The 25,874-nt window shown below is 40.4% G+C and overlaps 1 protein-coding gene across 2 annotated transcripts in view; it reads left to right on the top strand.

Annotated features, from left to right (window-relative positions):
- The window catches only part of SMG7 (SMG7 nonsense mediated mRNA decay factor), a 74,135-nt gene that overhangs the window by 45,874 nt on the left and 2,387 nt on the right, over positions 1–25,874 (top strand). Inside the window, exons 13-22 of one of the 2 annotated variants that reach the window (XM_039358548.1) lie at positions 789–908; positions 4,583–5,015; positions 8,115–8,259; positions 9,216–9,607; positions 10,536–10,910; positions 17,073–17,222; positions 20,969–21,049; positions 23,705–23,861; positions 24,805–24,975; positions 25,054–25,202. In XM_039358548.1, the coding sequence (XP_039214482.1) occupies positions 789–908; positions 4,583–5,015; positions 8,115–8,259; positions 9,216–9,607; positions 10,536–10,910; positions 17,073–17,222; positions 20,969–21,049; positions 23,705–23,861; positions 24,805–24,975; positions 25,054–25,202 (2,173 nt within the window). The remainder of the gene's footprint in view (positions 1–788; positions 909–4,582; positions 5,016–8,114; positions 8,260–9,215; positions 9,608–10,535; positions 10,911–17,072; positions 17,223–20,968; positions 21,050–23,704; positions 23,862–24,804; positions 24,976–25,053; positions 25,203–25,874) is intronic. The other variant, XM_039358549.1, reaches the window with a different exon arrangement.

Below are 25,874 nucleotides of genomic sequence, written 5' to 3'. Positions count from 1 at the left end.
AGTTTCCTACTTTGGAAGGACCAAGGCTCATTAAGGGTAGGGACCATGCCAGGAATGGCTCAGATTGAGTTGGGTCCTTGTGTAATGACCAAGCAGGTTAATATGTACTGTTTTCTAAGCTCTTTGTAATTATTGCCACACTACAGAATTTCATATATCTTCACTATTTTCTGTAATACATTATTATAGAATCATTGGGATTAAAATTCCAATTCTGGTTTCCTTAAATTTCAGTTTAATTTCTGTGTATTTAAAGTTTAATCTCTTTGGAAATATTTAGAGAAAGTGGTGTGACGGGGAAAAATAGATAATCTATTCTTGTTTTTTTCACTGAAGTAGAATTTCTGCTTTCTAACATGATAGATCTTTTGGTCTAATACTGTACAAGATAACTGTTAACTGCTATAGATTAATTTCCCTGGATAAACCCAGGGGAAAAATACTTGGCAGATCTGAGTCTATAAACATATGCAGAGTGCTTTTCTATTCTGAAATTGATTCTGGTACTATTTGCTTTTATATTTGGGTGTTAACGGTGAAAAATTACCTGAAGAACAATTTCAGCAAGGATGATAAGGCTTGATACGAAATACATAAACATGTTGTGCGACTACTATAAAATGGGACTCTTTCTCTCCCTGCCACCTGCAAGTTCTGTGTAATTACTTTCTTGCTTAAAGGGAAACTTTAGATAACTAATCGGACCACTACGTGTTACATCTGCATGTATCCCTCTTGTTCCTGATTCATAATCCGAGCATGCCATTTTTATTTTTGTCAACAATCAGGAACTTGGACTTCTCTAAAGGCCATCAGGGGATTACAGGAGACAAAGAGGGGCAGCATCGCAGTATACGGCAACAGCGCCTGATCTTCACAGGAAAATGGATCGCTGACAATCAGCCAAGGTATCTGTATAGCTGCTAGTATTGTCCTATACCCTTCGCCCATGATGGTTCTCTTTGCCTCTCAGCATTGCTGTTTCATGATTATTATGACGGGTGTTAAAACTCGAAACGAAGGTATGATTGTGGACTACTATTTAATAATTTAACACTAACACGAGGCAGTAATATGGGAATGGTAGATAGATACCAAAATGTGCATAATGTATACTTTTTTTTCAGGGCTTAGAGAACTTTTTAGGAACTTAAATCCATATTTTAGTTTGATGTTACAGGTAGTCTGTCAGAATCCAATTATATTTCATCTCTAGTTATCAACTATAGAAAACCCCATTTCTGCCTTCTATGGATTCTGTCATACGATGAAGGGAAGGGGGTGAACAAAGGGGCTTTATGGCCCTCGCTTCCTTCGGTACACTTCAAAGGAACTGGATGTGTATATCACCAAAAGGACTAACCGTAACAGTGGGGCTATTACCTTCATGTAGTTCTCTCTGAAGTTTCCATCCAGCCGGCAGTAAGGAAAGGGGGGGGGAGTGTAATGTAATGCCTGAGTCTGTCACTGGAAGAAGGGGGTGATTGGGTGGGGCTACTGGGGAACCCCTTAAAACCTTGAATGGGAGAGCTTGGACTCCAAGTCCTGTCTAGGACGCCTGCAATCATTTTCTCTTAATAAAGGATGCCTGTTGGAAGAACTATTCCAAGAGTTCTGTCTTCTTAAGATGCAAAGTGGGGTGGGTCCTTACATAGTCCTCATTTAATTAAAGTCCCTAATCCTCATAATAACGACCAGCAACTTCATTCCTAATCAAAGCAATCATTAAGTGAAATGTCCCATAACGGCCCCACAGCAGTTTTGGCAGTCCCTTTGGCTATAAATCCTGCTTGGTCATTACACAAGGACCCAACCCAATCTGAGCCATTCCTGGCATGGTCCTTACCCTTCCTGAGCCTTGGTCCTTCCAAAGTCGGGAACTATTTCAGCATCCTCATCTCTCCCTCTTATCTCTGCTCTTTTGGCCACCTGTTGCCCACTGCCACTTCTGTCCACCATGCACCACTGCCAGCTAGGACAGTACTTCATGCTGCTCCTGACTTAATATGAAGAATTAACAAAGAAGGATCACTGCGGGACAATCTGCAGTGTAAAGGCTCATTCCCAGTGGCAAGGGCATGCAGCAAGGCACACATTGTCCTTCCTGGTCACCCTAGCTCTCACCTGCAGCACTTGCTTGCCTACCCCTGCTTCCTGGCACCTGCCTGGAGCACCTGCTGCCCCCAGCTAACCTTTACCATCATTTTGCCTCCCTCTTTTCCACTGGACACACTGTCCTGGCCACAGACAGATAGGTATTGTGGGAAGGTGGATCTGCACCACTACCCTGCTGAGTACACCAGTCTTTCATGCTCTACCTTGCCATACACCACTGCCAGCTGGGATGATCCTTAGCGCAAAAGATCAATGAGTAAAGATTGCTGCAGGACAATCTGCAACACAAAGGATTATCTTGGCCCACAGGAGAACATGGCACAAATATGGCGCATGTCACAAAAGATCATCCTGGCCAGACCAGAATTCCTTTCCAGCACGATATGAGAATGGTGGGACTTAAAATCCTGCACATCTGGATAGCTGCTTTAAGAATGACATATTGTAGTTCATTGGGGAAGAAACCCAGATTTAAAATCCTTCTTCAGGCATGAAGCTGGCTGGGGAAACTTGAGCTGATTACGTTCTTCATTATTGTAATCTAATCCTCCCAGGATTCATCGGAATAAATGTGTGTGTGTGTGTGTGTGTGTGTGTGTGTGTGTGTGTGTGTGTGTATAAACCCAGTGAATTAAGCTTTGGAGAGGAAGGCTATATAACTTTAAAAGAAACACCCAATCTGTTGCTTGGACATCCTCCGCTTTTTTTTTAAACGAGCGGAAAGTTGTAAGTTGACAATTGGTTGCAAATCTGTTTTTTCAGCGCCGTGGTATAACTTTGAACAATTGCTGAAAAAGTGGATGTTAAGTGCAGACTACCTGTATTAATATAATTTGTAAGGCTACACACCTCTTCAGATTCAGTGCTACAAAAGTGTTTCAGAGTATGTGGGGATGGGGGCAAATAAATGCTTCACCTGCAACCCTAGAAAAAGGAGCAGCTGCTTTAAGAAGTTGTAGATAGGTGCCACGTTTGCATCTCCTATATGTCAAAGCAACCTTTTGACCTTTGAATTTGAAACACTGCCTAGGCTTAATCGTAGACTGGTTAGACCAGGGGTAGGCAACCTTGGCTCTTTTATGACTCGTGGACTTCAACTCCCAGAATTCCTGAGCCAGCTGTGCTGGCTCAGGAATTCTGGGAGTTGAAGTCCACGAGTCATAAAAGAGTCAAGGTTGCCTACCCTTGGGTTAGACAGATTGAAAGAAAATAGTTGTCTTTTGGTAAATCTGATCACTGTTCTAGTTTGATTGCAGTTTTGTAATAACTCAGGCCCCCAGCCTGACTGCTTCACAGCTTTAAACAGGAGCTGCTGCAGACTGAATTGGAATCTTGTGCATTCAGAGCACAGGAATTAATGCAGTGGGGTTGATTTGCTCCAGATCTTTGTATATGAAAAATATTTTCCTGCAGCGCTGCAATTACCTCAGCATGTAAAAGTTATGTTGCATGCAGTGCATGGGGCCAGAGCTTGGAATAAGTAGGACTGGCCATTCTCTATCCCCTTTCTTCCTTTTACTTTTCTGAAACTCTCTTTCTTTCAAATAGCAGAAAGAGAGATTTTTTTAGAGATCTGAGCTGATCCCTTGCATAGGCCTTTATTAGGCAGGAGATCTAGGGTTTCAAAAGTTGCGGGTAGTCGTTCCCTATCTAGATCAATCTATTGGAGTTGGCAAGAGGGGGGAAATGAAGTCATTGCAGAGGGAGAATGAAAAAGACTTGCTTTAGTAAACACAAGGTTATTACTTGCATTTTACTACTCTCATCTCTGTAATCAAATTCTCAAACGTTAATCCAGGTGTTAGTCAAAGTAACTTAAAGCAGGGGTCTGCAACCTTGACAACTTTAAGACTTGTGGACTTTAGCTCCCAGAATTCCTCAGTCAGCTATGCTGAAGTCCACAAGTCTTAAAGTTGTCAAGGTTGCAGACCCCTGACTTAAGGATGGGGGTATTCTTCATTCTTAGTGAGGTATAATGGCAACGGAGGCTTTACTGTTAGTTGTAATGGCCTGCAATATAAACAGTAGCATTGTGCAAGTATGTTCCAGTCAACTGAGCTACGATAACGTTGTGTGATTCTCGTAGTTATACTGAGCTTCAGCTGCTGGTTTGAAAGAAGCACGGTGAGTTTTTAGTTCAGATGCTACCACCCAACCAAAGAAGTTACAGAAATATATATCTCCAAAAGCTTTTATCTATTAAAACATCAGAGGAGATCAGATGATAATCCCTGACTGCCTTAAAACTTCATCAAGCTTACCCACTCTCAATTGGCCCAAGGAAAGGTTGCTTTCTCTTTGTTTCCTTCTAGCTCTGTTCTTACTTTGCTTCAATTTTGTGGACTTAAAATAATTTAAAAAACCAGTGATTTTTTTTTCCGCTCGAGGTTTGTGACTGATTATTCTTGAAAATCTTTCAGTAACCTATAGTTAATTGCTTTTATTTATTTTATTTTTTTTGTTAAAGGTTGATCCAATGTGAAAATGAGGTTGGCAAACTCATGTTTTTGACAGAGATCCCAGAACTGTTACTGGAGGAACATAGTGAGTCCAAACAGAGTCATGTTCTGCAGGAAGCATCAGAGTCTCAGTTTGTAGATGGGAGCCCAGGACTTAAGTCAGTACTATCTACAAGTCGAAACCTGAGCAGCAGCTCTGATACGGGAGATAAGCCAATGGTGACATTCAAAGAAAACATTAAACCACGAGAAATAAACAGAGAGCAAGGCCGAAACTACCTGACCAAGGAAGTAGGTAGGGAAAGAAGAGATTACATCAAAGGAATAACAGCCAATAAAAATGATGGAAAGAAGGAAAACAACAACAAAAGGAAGAATGAGATTAAGAAATGTGGCATGGACAAGGGTCAAGAAACAGGGAAGCAGAATGTAGCTATACAGGTAAGATTCTCAATATGTTATCATTCCTCTGAATGTTTTCATGCTGTAATTTAGCTGTAATGTTATAAAATGGCCTGAAGCTACTTTTAAGCTTTTGGATGATGTGACATAGTGAGATAGCTATGAGAGGCAGATGCATCTGAAGCTTCCATACCTTCTCTTTGCTCCCTCAATATTCATTTTCCTTACTAGGGGATCTAATGGAATAGTGGCTTATGTTTCGCTCTTTCATTGCATATCTATGGTCTTATTTTCCTTTCCTTTCTTTCCTTTACTTTGTCTATCCGTTAGATCAGGGGTCGCCAACTTTTCTGGCTTGGCGGCCCAATGGGAAAGGGAGAGACAGGTACCTTTATGCGCACATGCACACACACACACAAATGTGGCTGCGTGTATGCAAATGGGGCTGCTAGCACCGGCACGTGGCTCACCAAGCACCGGTGAGAGGCTTGCGTGGCTCGCCTAGTGCCAGCACATGGCTTGTGGCTTGGCTAGCGCTGGCACGACATTCATGGCTTGGCTAGCGCCAGTGCAAGGACAGAATGAACACTTGCACATGCACGCATGCAATGGCCAGCTACTCATGCGGCCCAGTGGCCAAGAGGCCATGACCCGGTAGTGGGCTGCAGCCCATAGGTTGGGGACCTCTGCATTAGATGTTCTCTTCTCGGGTACCTCTCTTTGGGGTCTTATGACTCACCTTCTTAATTAGACTGTGTCCAGTTGAATCTTTACTTAGTAGAGTGGGACTCCATTCATTCATTCGTTTGTTCGTTCATTCGTTCATTCGATTTGTGGCTTCCTTCTTATTCAGGAATTCAGGAGGCCATACATAGCACTCCCCCTCTTAGCAATACCCCTGTGATGTAGATCAGGGCTTTTCAACCTTTTCACCCATTGTACCACTTTTAGGATATGGCAACATCCGAGTACCACCGGTCGCCTAGCAAGGTGTCAAAAACTTGATGACCAAAAAAAGTGATAAAATACAGATAGTCCTCGATTTACAACAGTTCGCTTAGTGACTGTTTGAAGTTACAATGGCACTGAAAAAGTGCCCCCCAAGCCACAGCCGAGGTTTTCATTGCTGTGAGCATTTCTGTTGAGGATTGGCAGAGGGGGTGGGGTGGGGGATGTTTGGTTTTTATTTCCCCCATTTGCTGGATGGTTGCAGCAGGTTTTGTTCACTTCACATAACCCTGGGACACTGTGACCGTCATAAATATGAATCAGTTGCCAAGCATCTGAATGTAAATCACAAGACCCTGGAAATGCTGCAACATTCCAGCTGATCAGCACTTCTTCTGGGCTCAGCAGAAGCACCAGGATCAACGCCGAGCTCCAGCTGGAGCCTGGTGCTGATCCTGGCGCTTCTACTGAGCCTTGACAGCTCCAAAGAAGAGCTGATCCTGACGCTTCCGCTGAGCCCTGACAGCCCTGCAGCTCCAGCCATCTCTTGCTCAGGCTTGTGCGGTGCTACCACTAGTTCAGTTCATTTCCCTTCCCCGCTACCACTTTTCTAGGATGGTCACGTACCACCTGCCAGGTGCCAATGTACCACAGGTGGTACCCGTACCACTGGTTGAAAAGCCCTGATGTAGATAGGTTGAGAGAGAGAGTGACTCGCCCTAAGTCACACTTTTGAGCTCCAGACTGGACTTGAGCCTCAGATTCCCCAATGCTAGTACCACCTCTTAATGGCTACATGACACTATCATTTAATCACATGATTTAAATAAGCTTAATAATACCATTATGTTTTCTGAAATTAAGCATTCTAATATTTTTTAAGCTGCAAGAGTCATTTGCTAGCATTCAATATAATATTACAGCAAATTTTTGCCAATTTCTGGTAATGGGGAGCTGCTCCAAGTGGATCTGATATGAGATACAGATTGTTCTAACATTTAATAATTGTTAGAACCTGTATCCCATATCAGATTCACTTTATAAAATGAATTCAGTACAAAGATCTTCCTGATGATATTTTTAAGTTTAGGAATGTTCCGTATTAGTACGCAGTTCAGTGGGGACAGATTGTACCTCATAAATTTTCTAAACACAAATTTTGCAATTGTGCAGATTTGCTCAGGGACTCATTTTTTTGCTGAACTACAGGTGTTTTTTTTTTTTTTTTTTTTTGAGATCTTTCCCTTATGTGCTGTTGCTTCTAAATAAAGTATAAAGTTATCTCAGAATGGGTATTGTTTATTGTGCTTTCTTTTGCTCTAAATTTCAGCTTTCATAGTTTTCATTATGTAGGTTTATTGATGTATTCATTTTTTTCTGGAATAGGTGTGCTAGTTTAGGCATATACATTTTTAAGGAGCAAATATGTCAGTATATGTGTCTTTTCTGCAAAAAAGCCCAGCTCATCTATGGTATACGAATTGCTGTAACTTTGAAGTTGCAACTGAAATTGAATAAAACGAAGCGGACATTGATGTAAAGAAATACATCAGGCTCTAATTTATAATTTCATTCAAACCTACATCTTATGCTCTTGTACCTGCAAAAGCTGTGATAATTTTAGAAACAGGGCTTCTAGATGGAGATATCTATCATCATAAGTCCAGTAGTTGGATAAGTATTAAAATATTTCTAAAAAAATCTCAAGTAATGATTTTATTAATATTTGTATTTTAATTTTCCAATTTATGTTTCAGAATCCTTGGCCCAACTGCTGGGTGTTCTTACCAGCTTCTCCATTAGGTTTCTTTTGAAAGTATGAAGCCAAAGACAGGCTTAAACTACCTCCTCTAGTCCACTGTGGAGATAAATAATGGCTCCTCCAAATTCCAAACATGATCTTCAATCTGAATTCTTTTCTGAAAAAGCTAGTAGAATTTGTTCTCACCTTGTGAGTCAGAGGAATAGTACATGATCAGTCTAAAATGTTCTGAGAACTGCAAATGTGGAACTGGCCAAGACTAAACCCACATTCTTTGTTCCTGTACACCAAGAATGAGAAAACAAATCCCTGGAAAGAATTGATATGTCTTATACTAATTTTTTAATTATTACGTTCTTAAGAAGGCATGAGCAAGTGAACAAGGGCAAAAATGTAGAATTACTGCTTTTACTGACTTATCCCTTTAGGTAAAATCCCAGACTGAGTTGAGAAAGACTCCAGTGTCTGAAGTCAGAAAAACACCAGTAAGTCAATCTCCAAACCAGGCCAGCAACTCCCAGTTCATCCCCATCCATCACCCAGGAGCTTTCCCTCCTCTTCCCAGCCGGCCAGGTAAAAATGCTGTTACTCTAAACCAGTGTTTCTCAACTTTGACAATTTTAAGGCATGTGGACTTCAACTCCCAGAATTCCACAGCCAGCATTGCTGGCTGTGGAATTCTGGGAGTTGAAGTCCACATGCCTTAAAATTGTCAAGGTTGAGAAACACTGCTCTAAACTAATCTTGGCTTGGTGTAAACTGATGGAACAGACTATTAATGTCTTCCCTATACTTACCTTTCTTAATTCAAAGGGGAAAGGGGCAAGAGGGAGAGAATGAATGTATGTGCATATATGGGATTAAGTAAATGCATTGTTAAATGGAATATTCACATTATTTCTAGAAAGTTGGCATAATCGTTAAATATGTAACCTTACATGGTATTTACCAGGCATCAGTCTTTCCAGTATCTTTTTTGCCAAGATGCAGCATGAGAAGCCATCTTTATTTCACAGTTTACATACAGACAGACAGACAGATACAGTATGTGACAACAAAGAAAACTTACAGATCTTTTCAAACATAAATGTAGATTTTGAAGTAGAAAACATAATAAATGTAAAGTATCCCTATACCGCTTTAATTAATTTATTTGTGTATAACATCTTGCAAAAATGCCTAAAATCCTCTGAAAGTCATAGTGAAGCATCCCCTCGGATGTTAAGAGCTTTCCTAGAATTTTCCTCCAGCAAAGTGAGAGTCCACTTGAGGCTTACTGGCACAAACTTCTTTTTGCAAATAACTTTTTCAGCACGGAAGAATAGACTGAATTAATCCATTCCTATAATTGAATGCTGACAGATAGGAGATCTTCGCTTTACAAAGATTCTCTTTAGCTGGCAGGATCAGAGAGGTAAAGAAAGGGCCAGTCACAATCTGTCTCAGTGGTTAATCCTGAAGAGGGGGGGGGGGCTGGAAGTATTATCCAAGGTTTCAGTTATTAAAATGTGTGCTTTCTTTCTTTCAAGGCTTCCCCCCTCCTGCCTATGTTATTCCTCCTCCCGTGGCTTTCTCTATGAGCTCGGGATATACTTTTCCAGGTGGTGTTTCTGTCCCAGGAACCTTTCTTCAGCCTGCAGCTCATTCGCCTGCAGGAAATCAGGTGCAAGCTGGGAAGCAATCCCACATTCCTTACAGCCAGCAGCGGCCCTCTGGACCAGGCCCAATGAACCAGGGACCTCAACAGACTCCACCCCCTTCTCAGCAGCCCCTTGCATCCATACCAGCTCAGGCAACAAACCCGTCTGCAAGCCAGCTGCAGGTCCAGGCTCTTGCCCAGCAGCAGCAACAACAACAGTCCCCAACAAAAGCTGTACAGGCATTAGGGAAGAGTCCTCCACACCACTCTGGATTCCAGCAGGTGAGCCTCTGCTAACTTTGAGAGAGGAGAGTGTGTTACAGCACCAAACTTTTATAAGTTTTGTACTCAAGTAACACAAAGACTCCAGCTGAGATTGCAGTACCGGCCTCTCTGTAAATTTTATAACGGCAAGTACAACCTCTAAAGGAGAGAAAAGGAATTCACAAGTTCTTTGGGAAAGAGATAGACAAAATATGGTGAGCAAGCTAGGAATGTAGTTGAAGGCCAAGAACAGAAGAATGTCAGAACGACATTTATTAATGATCAAATGCCTCTTTTCTAGGCTAGAAGAGTCTTGAGTTGTCAGAATAATTCAGATTATATTTGATAAAAGTCTTCCTCCTACTTCTTCTCAAGTATGGCATGGCCAGCCTTATAAAGGATGAATTGGTATTATTGAAAGATTGGTTAAACGTATTTGAAGGATTACAACTTAATGTGCACCATAGTGCTTGCAAAGCTGCAACATTGTGTCTTCACTGAAAGATGGAAAATGATTAATGAATGAATCTTAAGGTCAAAATGCTAGCCTTGTAGTCTGTCTCTGCTAAAAAGTTTCTTTAGTTTTTCTCTGCTTGTGAGGCCTGAAAACTTTAATCTCAAAAGGAAGCTGTAAATTTTGGAAGTTTGCTTTGTAGAATTGAATGTGCAGTTCTGCCTAATGTGCTCTGCACTGAACGTAGTTTTGTAATAAGGTAATAACATTCAGTGTACAGCACGTGCTCAGAGAAGAGAAAAAGTATATTTTTTGGATTATCCTATCATTCAACCCTGTTAGTTAATTCTGAATCAGAGCATAGTTGGCATCCATATTACATTCAGTTTGTTCTGTTGGTCTGTGTGGTTATTTGCTGGATCTTAAAATCAACCTCTTATCCAGAGGGCCTGTATTACTGATAATGCTGAATGCTGGCATATTTATTCTTAGTATCCCCATGGAGACTCCTCCAAGCAGCTCTGGAGCCCCTCTCAGGTTCAAGGCCCTTTGGGGAAGATCATGCCTATGAAGCAGCCGTACTATCTTCAGGGCCAGGATCCCGTGAAACTCTTTGAACACTCCTTGCAGCCTCCTCTTCTGCAACAACAGCAGCCTCTGGAGAAGAAAATGAAGCCTTTCCCTATGGAGCCATATAACCAGAATCCCTCAGAGGTCAAGATGCCAGAATTTTACTGGGACTCCTATGGTATGGCTGATAACCGTGTTGTGATGGCACAACAACAAGCCAACATGGACCGCAGAGGGAAACGTCAGCAAGGAGTCTTCCGCCCAGAACAGGATCCAATGTCGAGGATGGGTTTTGAGGTAAACTAAGAGTTGGCCACAGTATATAGGCAGTAGTTTCCTTTATGCCACAAATGGACAGATTCTGATGACTTACTGGTGTGGATGTGTAGGCCAGTCATGTCTTCATGTTTTGCTTGGCATTCATTGGATGAATCTGTGTTTCTGGCTCAATGGTTCTCTAGTCCTACTGTTCTTATAAAGAGTTAACTGGCAGGCTAACCCAGGTTGTTAGCTCAGAACAAAACAATCCCGCTTAGAACACTCCACTGGAATATTTCAGGCACACTGTGCTCCAGTGGAGCAAACATAATGTTTCTTGTATTCTGTTGTTCACAATTATTCCCCTTCATGGAGGTTCAATACACGACAAAAACCAAACCTATCAGGATAATTTCAGAACAATCCAATAAAATCAGCTGAGAACTCAAAACAAATATTTATATTAAACCAACACAACAGTACCCTTAAAACAATGCTTTAGGATAGGATAGTGTATATAATAGTATGTGGGAATGATCTTGGGAGACAGGGCAAAGAGACACAACCAAGGGAACAGTCAGATAGAAGGCAACTTAGCGCCCAATAGGAATGTGGGTGGGTCCAGTGGCTCAGAAGAGACCCTCCCTAGTTTCTTGGCTGTAGAAGGACAGGGGGAAGAAATGTACTTTCAGACATGCAAGATTCAGTTTATTTAACTTATGATAAAGTAGAATGAGTTTATCTGTCCCATGTTTCCTGTCTGGTCTACCTCACCAGGCTGAGAATATACTACACATCCATAATAATTTAAAATACACATAGTCCTCAATTTACGACCACAAAATTTCTGTTGCTAAGTCAGACATTTGTTAAGTTTTGCCCCATTTTATAACTTTTCTTGCCACAGCTGTTAAGTGAATCACTGCAGTTGATAAGTGAGTCACCCAGTTGTTAAGTGAATCCGGCTTCCTCATTGACTTTGCTTGTCAGAAGGTTGCAAAAGGGGATCACCTGACCGTGGGACACAGCAATGGTCATAAGTATGAACCAGTTGCCAAGCATCTCAATTCCGATCACATGAGCATGGGGATGTTACAAAGGTCCTAAGTATGAAAAACGGTCTTAGTCGCTTTTTCCAGTGCCATTGTAACTTTGAACTCACTAAATGAACTGTTGTAAGTCAAGGACTACCCGTATATATTAATCTGTCAACTAAATAAAAGTGGGATGGAACAATCAGACCCCGTAGTAATCAAATAATATATAACAATCTAAAAGGCTGGGATATCTCTACAAAGATAAAGGGAGTTGAATGGAATCCTTTAGGCCCACAACTTGGAGATTGTAATGCTGGACTGAGTATCCAAAAGAAGACTCTGCTCAAAGAATGTAAAAAGCAGTCAGGGTTGTATTAAGAAATAAGGCCAGGCAGGTATTGGGGAGTTTGTGATGAAAGGATTCTAGGTGCACTAGTAGTTTCTGCTGGACTCTGGCTCCTGTGCCCAGGGGAACTTACTAATTATCAGTCAGCAAGCAAGAAACATCAATAGGTTTACTTCTGCACAGTCTATCAACAACAGCAAAAATATACTTTTGTGCTGTTAGTTTGTGACTTTTCATGAATACACATGCATGTGTTTATGCAGTTGGCAACAGCATCTCACTGTTAACTCAGTTCCGCTTTAGTAAGCAATGTTATGCAAAGAACAGAAAGGGGGTGTAATAAAGTAACCACAAATACACAGTATTTTTTTTCATTGCCTTTTGTTCTTTAAACATCATTTAAATCCTTGGTTTTGCCCTTCCTTTTGACCTATTCACTTGTCATATGTTTTTTCTGTCATCCATCCTCATTCATTCTCATTGTCACCAGGCCAGTTCAATGTGCTTCTTTTTACTGGTCTTTTACTTTTGTACTCAACGTTCATTAATTTAACACCCATTCAGTCAACACTCACCCACACCTCTTAAGTAATCTATGCCGACTACATTCAGTGTGCAAGTTCCTGCTGACTTACCCAACTCAAAAAGGGGACAGAAGAACACTGCTTCTTTCGACAAGCATTAATTGCTTTTGACAGATACCTGTTGAGATGGGTAGCTATACAGGTCAAATAAATAAATGTCTACTTGCAGCTTATGTGCCTTGACATTTCTTCATCCATTTTCACATCTCACATGTATTCAGTAGTACACATAAATCAATTTATTTGCTCTAGGGTTTCTTTTTGCCATTTAAGTATAACTTGACATTTTTCACTCTTGTTTTTTCTGTCATATTTGAATGTTTGTTACATTAACATTCAGATCTGTACTCCTCAATTCTCAGCAAGCCATTAGTGTTCTCTTCTAACAGCATTGCATTCCCTGCATACAAAAGTACATACAATACATCCTTAGCCCATATACCGCTGATGGCACATTGCTTATACATTTATCCATAAATACATTAAATAACCAAGGGGATGCTGCACATTTTTCTTCCCACTAAGTGTTGAATCATTCTCGTGCATGCTTTACTTTAATCCTACACAGCTCTTATCACATTCAGCATCCAATCTGCAACTCTACATTTGTGCCAAACATTTCATAACTCAGACTTCTTCAGTTCACGATGTACTCTTTGCAAATCAAAATGCAGAAAAGTGTCTTTCCTATATTTTTTTCAGAGAAATGTACTGCAAAGCTAAAGAAATGAAAGAATAAACCCTGAAAATTCAATTTTGCAGGACTGTATGCGATGGACAGGCACATTAAACAGCTGTCTGTCTGTCCATCTGTCTCACAACTTGCCTGAACTAGATAAACAACAATGAAGTGATGCTATAGATGTGGAGGAAGCAAGATGATTTGCAAAGGTTGTAAGATATCAAGAGACAGGGTGGCATAAATTAGTTTCAGCTGTATTTCTGTATCTTACAGTTCTTTCCGTTTTTCCAGCTTTTGATTTTTTGCTGCCTTTTTGGGACTCTGGGTAATATTGAATATTCCACAAGGGAATTGTGTGATAGCTATGTATGTGTGGAAGAAAATGTTTAATACCATATTTTCCGGCGTATAAGACGACTGGGCGTATAAGACCCCCGACTTTTGAGAAGATTTTCATGGTTTAGAAAGTTGTCTTATACGCCGGAAAATACGGTATATTGCATTGTAGTCCATTGATCTAATTTCCCCATAGCAAAGATTTTACAAAATGATGATAAACCTTTCTGCCAAACAGCAGCAGTATGTGATAAACTGACTTTCCCCTCTCTCCCCTTCATTAGGACCAGCCAATAGCAGCAGCGACGGTACTTTGCTTGCTGTCTGAGTAGCTTAGCTTGCCTATTTGTAGGGCTACAGAGCTTCCTGCCAGCTCCAATAATTCTGGGGGAAGACAGGCAGAACAAAATCTCTGCTCATTTTATTGAGCAGAATAATAAATCTGAGAATTGGAAAACAACTTACTATAGTTATCAGAGTCAGGTTTAGTTGGTCAGTACAATGGTTTAGGGCAGGCTTTGCTTCATTTACCCCTTTCCCCAGCATTTTTTGCCAGGGTATACTATATACATATGTATACATTACAATATATAAAGAAATAATTAGCAACATCCTAAGATATTGCTTGCTTGTAGTGTAATGCTTGATATCCAACACAAGCTTTTTAAAACTTAAAATGTCACAAGAGGAGAGGAATAGATCATTATCTGGTGGCAAATTCTAAAGTCCAAGTTGGGCGTGGATTTCTTCCAGAACTTTCCGGTCAAACAATAATTTATTTATTCTCAAGCTTTATCACTATAAGATTGTATAAATCAACATTTAAATAGTTGGATAGCCCCTAAATGTAGAGAAAGCAAATACAAATCTCTTTTCTGTCCGTTGTTCTCTGACTTTGTCAGGGAAATTTTAAGTAGAAACGCCCCTATGAGTCTAAATGTGAGTTAAGGTGGCACTCCAATAGTGTAGTAGATCTAAAATTCTGAAAAATAGGTATAAACAGTTAACAGTTAATACTTATTTTGAAAACTTTGGATAAAAGTTCATACCTGCCTTGTCTGCACTTTCCCATTAGTGATTCATTGCAGGATAAAGCTGCTTAAAACCAACAAAACAAGGTGGGCTAATCCTCCTTCCTTTATATTTATTTAATTATCTGTCAATCTGTCAATCAATTAAATTTATAGAGCACCAAAATCAACTCTAGATGGTGCACAACAATCAGATAAAAATAAATAAATAAAAACAAAAGTATAAAAATCCATATTAATAACTGGCATTAAAGTGAAAAATATAAATATAGGAGAAGGAGGAGGAGGATAAAAATGGCCACCTCTACAATGGAGCCATCTGAGCAAGTCTCTGGGAGCCCCAGGCCTGGCAACATAGACTTGTCTTGGGGGCTTATCAAAAGGGATGGAGCTAATCTAATTTCAAAGGGATATCATTGAGAACAGTGTGTGCAGGGAAATAAACAAGTCATAAAATCACTTGAAAAAAGTAATTAAAAAAGTAATTAAATACAGCAGTCCATCAAAGTCATATTAAGACAACATTCCTAAGTACCTGTCTATGTTTTTTCTGACAGAGATATCCACATAAGCCTACAGGTGGTAACCCTGATAAAGCTAATACCGTTAAGTCTCCTTATTCTTATATCACCTTTTAAAAACTAAAAGCAAGGAGTCAGTTGCTTTATGTTGGTAGTTGCCAATATGTTAAAGGTTTATTTTTTTCCTGAGTTTGCTGTGAAAGTTTGCTAGAAATATTATAAAAGAATACCATAAAGCTCTATAATATTTTATGTTTCAGATTTACTTTTATATATTTAGATTTATTTCAATAACCTTAAAAATTGATTTTATCCCAGCTGTAACAGTTTTGAAGTATTTGTCCTAGTGTACTATATATTTCAGGCAGGTACATTTGTTGTCGGGAACAGATGGAAAAGATAGATATTTTTTTATAGACCAAGAAAAAGCTATGATATTCAAGATCAGAGAAGGACTTTGCTCACAACTAGCATCCTGAAAACTTTCCATCAACTTCCAGGAATTTTTTTTTAAGTCCAATTTCTATATTAAAGGAAGGGTTCTCAAAATATGAGTTGTATTCCTTAGGACAGGGTTCCCCAACCCCCAGTCCGTGGACCAATACTGGACTGTGGTATGCCAGCAACCAGGCCGTACAAACAAGCAAAGCCCCATCCGCAGGATGCAGACAGCACACAAAACCACGCCCCCTCTGATCCGCGGAAAAACCTCTCTCCACGGAACCGGTCCCTGGTGCCCAAAAGGTTGGGGACCTCTGCTTCAGGAAGTTGCAAGCAACACAGAGGGAACCACAAATATTTTAGCAGTCCATGCAAAGTAGGAATACTCTAAAACTTGTTCCAGTTTTGCCTGGACAAGCCTACAGTGGACTTGCCTAGAAAGAACAAGGAACAACTTAGCCCAGGTTTTGAGTGTGTTTCTGCTTTGCATGTGATAATCATCAGGAAATTCAAAACTTGCTCCCAACTAGAGTGACATGCAGCAAGCTAAACGAAGGCAAAATGAGGAATAAAACCAAGAACAATTTTTATTTTTGAGGGATAGCTAAATCTTCGATCTAGTCATCTGCAAAATACATCAGTTTTATATATCATTCATTTGGTTTTATTCATGACATGGGTTGCAAAAATTCATTTATCATTTTAGGAGATCATAGTATTGCATTATTTGAGAATTCTGCCATATTGTATATACATCTAGATCTTTCAGTTTTGATCAATAAGATAGTATAAACATTTGCATTATGGGCAAAATGACTGTCTATACCTTTCAGAACTGCTAAGATGTTGAACAAATAACTTTGCTCATACTTACTAAGTCAGACAGTATGGACTACATTTTCCTCAAAAGTCAATCCCGATGTTCTGTTTCTCTATACATTAAACACAAAGGGAAGGGAAGGGATCCCTAAAGCCTAAAACAATGAGAGAAGATTATATTAACACTGCTTGTCGCTTTTCTCCCTTGAATCTTGACTTCTTTTCCTCTTTACCTCTTTGACTCGCTTTTGCATGCTGGCTTATCTATCTTTGCATTCTTTCCCGTTCTCCTTGCCTTGCATTTGTTCCTATGGGCTTCTTTGGGCCTTTAAACTTTGTCCATTGCTATTCTTGCTTCCTTGTCTTTCCATGCTGCATCTCACTGTGCTCCTTTCTGTCACTAGGACCCCAAGAGCTCCCCTCTGCTTCCTCCGGACCTGTTAAAGAGTTTGGCTGCCTTGGAGGAGGAGGAAGAGCTGATTTTCTCTAATCCTCCTGATCTTTACCCAGCTCTACTGGGGCCTCTCGCCTCTCTTCCTGGACGAAGCCTCTTTGTATGTATTTGACTTAATTCTGCTGCTTCTTGCTCTAATTTTGCCGTCATCTTCCTTTTTTCCCCCCTTGCAAGTTCAGTTGGAGGTTTGAAATCTATAATTCCTTGCTGAAATTGTTTTAATGGGGAAAATGGAGATCTTATTGGACAGTGGTGGCGAACCTATGGCACGGGTGCCAGAGGCGGCACTCGGAGCCCTCTCTGAGGGCACACATGCCGTTGCTCCAGCCTTGCCTCCGCCTGTGACCCTCTCCTCACCAGCAGCCTCCCTGGAGGAGAGTCGCCCCGAGCGTGGCTCACGCGGAGCAGCGCATCCAAAGTCATGGCAGCCAGGCAGCGTAGACAAGACTCTGCCTTCATGCCGCAACGCGCACAGTTGATGCTGCAGGGCGTGGGCAGAGGGCGTGGCCACCATGGTGCTGCTGGGCTGCCTGGGCGATCTGTGGCGGGCCCTGGAGGTGGTGAGTGGCCCTGCAGGCAGGGTGAGGCGGAGTGGGGGCGGGGCAGGGGGTGGAGCAGGGGCGGGGCCAGTTTTTGGGCACTCGGTCTCTAAAAGGTTCGCCATCACTGTTATAGGAGAAAGCAGCTTTTACACAGATGTAATGTTCTATCAGGGTTGCTCCTTTCTGGCCCAATGCAAAATTTTTTGTAAATACTGGAAAAGGGTCCATTTTGAACCATAGTCCACCAAATTCTGTTTTCTACAAAAATGGCAATCTTACCTGACGTAGATTCTGGTTCCTTCTTGGCTTGCAGGAAACTTTGTAGTTAAGTTTTCCATCAGTGTTAATACAAAAGTAAATATAATTTTACATTATGTAATATGAATAAAATAAGCATTAATAAACTAGAACCATGAACTTAAGACCAAGCAAGCATTTCTCAGCCACTTAATTAATTTTAATAAAATGAGATTCTTTTTTAAAGAAGTGTAGAAAATAAACTACTGTCTTGTCTGCCTGTGGTCCATTGATCTCCTTTTTTAAAGGCTACCCAAGCTGTTTATCAACATTTATCAAGCAGAAACATATGGTCCTTCAAGTAAGATTGAGATGAAAAAAATATTCATATTTGTTAATATAATCAATAAGGATTGGTTTAGATCATATCAGGGTTTCATGAAAATTTCATTAGTCAGCCAGATGTGGAACATGAAAATAGAAGTTTTCCCTCTTATTGTTCCCAGCTTTTGCTGATAGAGAGTATTATTCTCTATTACTGGAAAAGGAGTAACCCTTGATAGATTTATCTTTCAATAATCTAATTTGAGGGTATCATAGATTAATATAAAGTTCATGTTTATTTCAAGTGTATGTGACATTTGTGTATCTATATCATTCCTGGGGTCATGAGTGCAGAAAAGTCCTTAATTAAGGAGATTCTGTGTATTTTACCATAAAATGTGGAGAGATCCTGTTCCTTAATACATGTTCAACCATCCAAATCCTTTCTGATTAAATTCTAATTTCTAATTAAAATACTACTGTTAAGAAAGAGCGGTTCTGTTGTCATAAAATCAATAGGATTTCTTTCTTCCTATTAATTATATATTTGCCTAGGATGCTTGATGGGAAGGTAAGAACAGTGAAGCTCTCTAGAGGTTGAATTTTTATATGATCATTTCACTTATGGACATATAAAATATCTTTATTCATATAAAGCTTCCGTGTGGAATTGGCTAAAAATTACTTCCCTTAAAATAATGGCCAAAACTAATTGAACTGTTTATATCAACATCAGAGATGCCTGGTTAGATGAGAAGCTGCAAAGAGAACTTAAAGTTAGTCTATTACACAAAGCATAGTTAATAAAAAGAATTATACTTCAACTTCGTTAGGGTCTTGATTATCTTGTATAAATTTACTTTCAGTGATAAGTCTTTAGAAATGTCACTTTCTCAGAAAGAGTTTCCTACTTTGTAATCACAGTAACTGGGCATATTTATTGAATGGAAGCTTATTAAGGATCTAAATATTTAGAAATATGTCTTGTATTCCTTGACAAGTGAAGGAGTTCCTTTCATTACCATGGGAAGCTTGATTCCATGGGAGCCTCCCTGCTGAACAGGAGAATAGGAATGGGAAGGAATAGATGCCATTTCTTGTTTTCCTGGGCAATTCCCAATAACATTTATGCTAGAAAATCTTCTACTATCCCAGAACAGATTCTTTTGGTATATAGGAAGCTGCCAAGGTTAAAATTTCAGGAAAGTTGCAGTACTGGCTGATTGTGTGTGTGTGTGCACGTTCACGCGTGCACACTTGTGTTAAAAAAAATGCTTGATTTGTATTAAAACGTAGTAGGATTATGCATACATAATCCTTCTGGGATTTTTATTTCAATGAAATTGTGAAAGAGACTGGCCTTCAGTTATTAGACATAAAAAAACCCCGTAATGTGGGGTTTTTTTACCTTAACAGAATATTTTTGTCCCCATATACTTTTGAGTTGATTTTAATGTATCTTCTGACAGCTACCCTTAAACTATCTTTCCAGTTCCATAAAGCAACTTACAGTAATTATCCTCCATATTACATAAAATGTTTTCTTTTTCTGAAGAAAGTGGTGGAAGAATATGAAATTTTTAGAGAAAAATCCATCAAATGTATTAGTCATTGAGTAGCAGTTCTTTAGACTGAATGCTACTCTTGCTCATCTTCCCAGTATGATTTGAAATTAATGATTTTAATTATGCAGTTGGCATTGATTGCATCCCTTCCAATCAAATCCTAATGACATGTCAGGACAGGGCCTCCATTATACAGTTGAAGGCATGCAGCTTTTTATCTGCAGATATGTGTCAAATTGACATCAGTTAATGCCAAAATATGATACTAACCCTGAGCACATGCTTTAAAATTAATTTGTCTCACCAGCCAATCAGAAATTTTCAATTTTTGTTAACCAAGATTATGCAAATTAAACAGTTTTGCATAATTGTTATACAGTGTTGTGCAATTTATTCTGATTTTCTTTTCACAGAGAAGGCCAGTAACTCTATAGGATTGCTCTCATACTTCCATGCTTTCCCCTGGCAATAAATTATATTGGACCTTGTTTCTGCTGTATGAAATTGGAGTTTCTAATGAAACTGTAATCTTCATTCAAATGATATTCCTCTTTTTTTTCTACACTTAAGGGCAGACTTGCAAAGCAGATACAGCTCTGCATATTAGTTTTAATTATTTTAATAGCTTAATACAATATCTTCATTTTGGCTAATGTTAATCTACTAACTGCATTAACAAGTTATTTGCAACACCAGTATTCTTTTTTTTACAAAATAAAACCCTAAATACTACTAGTTATGGAAATATTAATTCAGATATTAAGCCTTCATATTTGAGCAGAGCCCGATTAGTCTGAATATGTCATACATTTATACCTAATGAATATTTTGATAAACTTGTAATTTTATGGTTCCTCAACCACACGAGGTGTTAAAGCATATTGTTTTAGTATGAAATTTCCCAAATGAATTGCCATTTTTTGAGAGCTACGCATGCAACTGACCGCACTGTTTGCTATCATTTGCAATTTAATCAAATTATTCATATCTGTTTTACATAGTTTATTTTAAGTGGTGTATCATATAATAAAAAGGAGTTATACAAGGATCTTTAATGTGATTCTTGTTCTCATGCATGCTATATGAACCCCCAGGATCCTTCCCACTCTGTTATATTTATATTAACTGTCTTGTAAGTCGATAACAAGCTTTATTGCTCTCTTTCCCTTATCCTGAAGAAATCACTGTTGGAGAAACCATCAGATCTGATGTCACAGTCGCCATCTTTCCTATCGCTCACAGGCTTCTCTCTTAATCAGGTAACTAACAACTTTCTCTTTTTTTTTTTTCTTCTGGACAGCTTTGTCACTTCGTTAGGAGCATGCGTTGCTTTGAAGAAATAGCATAGCACAGCTTTGAACAAAGAGCCATTTCCAAGCTGCTTTGAAAGCAATAGAGCAGGGCTTCTCAACCAGTGGTACAGGTACCACCTGTGGTACATTGGCACCTGGCAGGTGGTACGCGACCATCGTAGAAAATGGTAGCAGGGGAGGGGAATGAGCTGAACCGGTGGCAGCACTGCACAAGCCTGAGCGCAAGATGGCTGGAGTTGCAGGGCTGTCAGGGCTCAGTGGAAGCACCAGGATCAGCGCCAGGCTCCAGCTGGAGCTCGGTGCTGATCCTGGCGCTTCTGCTGAGCCCTGAAGAAGCACCAATCAGCTGGAAAGCAGCACTGATCCTGGCGCTTCTGCTGAGCCCAGAAGAAGCGTCAATCAGCTGGAATGTTGCAGCATCTCCAGAGTCTTGTGATTTACATTCAGATGCTTGGCAACTGATTCATATTTATGATGGTCACAGTGTCCCAGGGTCATGTGAAGTGACCAAAACCTGCTGCAACCACCCAGTGGACAGGAGGAATAAAGACCAAACACCCCCCACTCCACCTCTGCTGCCAATCCTCAACAGAAATGCTCACAACAATGAAAACCTCGGACAGGAGGAAGAGTATGGTCAGGCGGGCAGGCAGGTGTCTTGCTTGGCTGTGGCTTGGGGGGCACTTTTTTCAATGCCATTGAACAGTCATTAAGTGAACTGTTGTAAGTCAAGGACTACCTGTACTTTATCACTTTTTTCCTTTTTGGGGGAGGCATCAAGTTTTTGACACCTTGCTAGGTGACTGGTGGTACTCAGATGTTGCCATATCTTAAAAGTGGTACAATGGGTGAAAAGATTGAAAAGCCCTGCAATAGAGATCCTCTTACTTCTAAGATAAGGAACTGGGCTAGCCAGTGCCAGAGAGATGCGGTCAGGCAGTAGTATCAGTTGCCTTCTGCAGGATGCGCTGCCCACGATCATTACTCAAGACAGGTGGCAAGTAATACCTAGATTCTACACCCATATGCTGGAAGGCTTCTGCCTTGACTGGCTAGCTTCAGCAAGTACCATACAGTAGTCTAATAGACAATGTAGCAAGGTTAGCCAATCTGGAGTCTCTTCAATAAGTGAGCTTCCGGGCTGGCTTCCTGCTATGGACAATCCTACAATGCTTACTAAAGCTAGCCAGGTTGAAAGACCTTCAGAACAAGCACAGGTAGCTACAGGCTGGTTGAGATCAGCCACTGCTATGGGAATGGATCTGCTAGTGTGTATGTGTATTACTTAGCTATTTATTTATACATATATACATACATACATGCAACCATAAGTACTTGAACTTATATGCTGGAAGGCTTGTACCTCCTAACAGTAAACATTTTTTTTTAAAAAAGAAAAATATTACAACATGCATTCAGACTAAATCTGTATGCCGCATGAGCAATTGCCTATGATTAGGTAGCATCTTTTACCCCAAAGGTTCATTTTCTCTCCTTTATGGAATGTGAGCCATCATAACTTCATGGGGTAGGTCATTCCAGAGCAGAGGAGCTACTGCAAACAGCTTGTTCCTGGACACTCTTCATGTTAAGTTCTTGGGGTAGAAATTCTTATTCTGTCTTCTCAACCAAGCAGAGGAATCTCTGTGCATCAGATGGCCCCGCAAATAACAAGGACATGAGCCATAAATCATTGCAAATTGTTTATACTTCCATTTTTTGATGGAAGGGAGAGCTCTTATGTTGGAATAGTCCTCCATACAATATAGTAATACCATAAGGTGCAAGTAATTTTAGGCTGTAACTTCCCTTGTAGCATGCTAGTTTTCTCTGGCTGGAGTTTCATGGTGTGTTGGCTATGTATGCATAACACAGCACATTTTATCCTTGTAAGCTGTGCATCCTATGTGGTAGTCAGACTCCTAAAACAGCTTGAAGGTGCCCTGCCAATACAAACCTATGTGAATACTAGGCACAGTGCCTGTGTATTTTGAGGCATGATTGTGGTATGTTCAGTTGCCACGTCTAAACAATTCAGTACAATATGTGTTGTCAATCAAACAGAACTAAATATATACTATCCTAGCACATTTCATTTTGCTTTCTTATTGACTGACTGACTTGATTTCCTCACAGTTTTAATATATGTTATGAATAAATGTTTACAAATCAATTGTCTGGTATTTGTTTTGCAATCTGATTTTTTTAATTTTGACCCAATATAGAATAATACTTTTTTTACTTTTTTATTTTTCATTTAAGAGCCAAGAATGGTGCATAGCAGTATTCCTTATTTTAGCTAGGTTATATCTAATCCCTCATATCATGTCATTTAAAATAGATAAATATCTCGTAATATGCAAAAAGACCTTTGGTGTTTAATATTAATTACTGTCATTATTACACTAAATGGTTTTTGGTACCTTTACTGTAAACTCTGTAACAATCTGAAGTAAATCTTCTCTACTTCAGAAATATTGGATAAAAGCAACATTGACATACCCACTAATACTACTATACTGTACTAATGTATTGAATTGGTCTGGTGTGGCCCAAGTTGATTCCTTTCTTATCCCTGTGCTCTTTCTTTCAATTTTATAGGAAAGATATTCAAACAGCATGTTCAATGAAGTTTATGGGAAAAACCTCAATGCCAGCACAAAAGCCGAGGTTACACCATCAGTAGCTCACCAGGAGACTTCACTTTATTCTCTTTTTGAAGGTACTCCATGGTCTCCATCTCTTCCAGCTAGCTCAGGTGAGGCCTCCAACATTCCCTTTGTCGCCTATAACATATAACCAGAGGATAATGTGTGTACCACTTGCTCAGCAAACCAACACTCCTTTTCATTATTATTGTAGGAACATCATAGAACAGTGATGGCGAACCTTTTAGAGACCGAGTGCCCCAAAACTGACCCCGCTCCACCCCCTGCCATGCCCCTGCTCCGCCCCCACACCATCCCCCACCATCCCCCACCCCGCCTGCCCACAGGGCTACTCACCACCTCCAGGGCCCACCACAGATCGCCCAGGCAGCCCAGCAGCGCCATGGTAGTCATACCCTCTGCCTGCACCCCGCAGCATCAACTGCGCGATGGGGCGTGAGGGCAGAGTCTTGTCTACACTGCCTGGCTGCCATGTCCTTGGCTGCGCTGCTCCATGTGGGCCACGCTCAGGGGTGACTCCTCCAGGGGGGCTGCTGGTGAGAAGGGGGTCGTGGGGGGAGGCGAGGCTGGGGCAATGGCACATGTGCCCACAGAGAGGACTCCGAGTGCCGCCTCTGGCACGCGTGCCATAGGTTCGCCACCACTGTCGTAGAACATCAACTTTCTGTTGAATTGTTCAGCAAATATTACACTTCTTCTTTTCTAAGTAATTTTCTTTTCAGTGTCGGCATACACCTGCTCATTATGTTTCTACATATATATGTATATGGGTGAGCTTTCTCTCTCTCTCTCTCTCTGTGAGAGAGAGAGAGAGAACTGAAAACCTATTTGCAATCTTTGTGATATTCTTAGTGCAAAGAAAACTTGGTATCTATAATGCTCACAGAGTCCAAAATCATTTATGCGTTTGTTCGTTAATGAATAAAAGTGAGTCCAAATTTTAAATTAATAAAACTAAAATCATGCATAAAACTAAAGAGATTAAATCAGGAGATCACCAAATTGACTTTTTTCTAAATTGCTCTTCCGTAGATCATTCAACACCAGCCAGCCAGTCTCCTCACTCCTCTAACCCAAGCAGCTTGCCAAGCTCTCCTCCAACTCACAACCATAATTCAATTCCATTCTCCAACTTTGGGCCCATTGGGACTCCAGACAACAGGGATCGAAGGATAACAGATCGATGGAAGACAGATAAGCCAGGTGAGTGGAAGGTCTTAGCATCAGTTTAATTTCAGTGGTTTTCAGGAACACTTACCTGTTACTCTTGCTCTTGTTCAGCAATGGGAGGCTTTGGTCTGGACTATCTCCCAGCAACATCGTCCTCTTCAGAGAGTAGCTGGCATCCAAACAGCACCCATAGCGGTACCTGGTCAGTCCATGGCCCATCCATAGAGGATTCATCAGCTGTACTTATGGAAAGTCTGAAGGTGAGCTGCATATTGACTCTGTCCTTTTTTTTTTGGTCAGGTTAGATATTAAATATGGCAAAATCCTGAAATGCTAATGATGTATCCTTTGCAATATTTTTCTGATTCTTGCCATTTGGCAATTATATTGTGATCTCTTTGTCTGTGAAGTATGTACAATTAAGATGTAACTATAGGTACTTAAGTAGTCCTTTAGTTACGACCACAATTATGACCCCAACTTCCATCGCTAAGCAGCATGCTTGTTGAGTCACTACATGACCATGCTTGATTTTTTGCTGTAGTTGTTCAGCAAATCAGGCCTCCCCCATTCATTTTGCTTGTCTGAAGCCACTGGGAAGGTCACAAATGGTGATCACACTGGCCCAGCATGTTTCAACTGTCATAAATACATGTCACTTGCCATGTGCCTGAATTGGGCTCATGTGACCGTGGGGATGCTGGTATGGTCGTAAGTGCAAGCAAGTCATAAGTCGCATTTTCCAGCACATCCATAAATTCTAATGGTTGTGAAACAGATGGCCGTAAATCAAGGACTATCTTATCAGACTACCTCCAAGGACCCAACATGTTTATTGCACTTATCATTTGGATATGGATAAGCTGTGGTGGCAAAGCATTTAAACTCCTAACAAATGTATTTTATGACGCTTTAAGGGTAGGTTCAGCCAC

Source organism: Crotalus tigris, unplaced genomic scaffold, assembly GCF_016545835.1.
Source record: "Crotalus tigris isolate CLP2741 ecotype Arizona unplaced genomic scaffold, ASM1654583v1 scf7180000019024.823168, whole genome shotgun sequence".
NCBI classification, from domain to species: Eukaryota; Metazoa; Chordata; class Lepidosauria; order Squamata; family Viperidae; genus Crotalus; species Crotalus tigris.
Note: the sequence above shows the minus strand (reverse complement) of the source record. Positions and strands in the feature narration are given on the sequence as shown.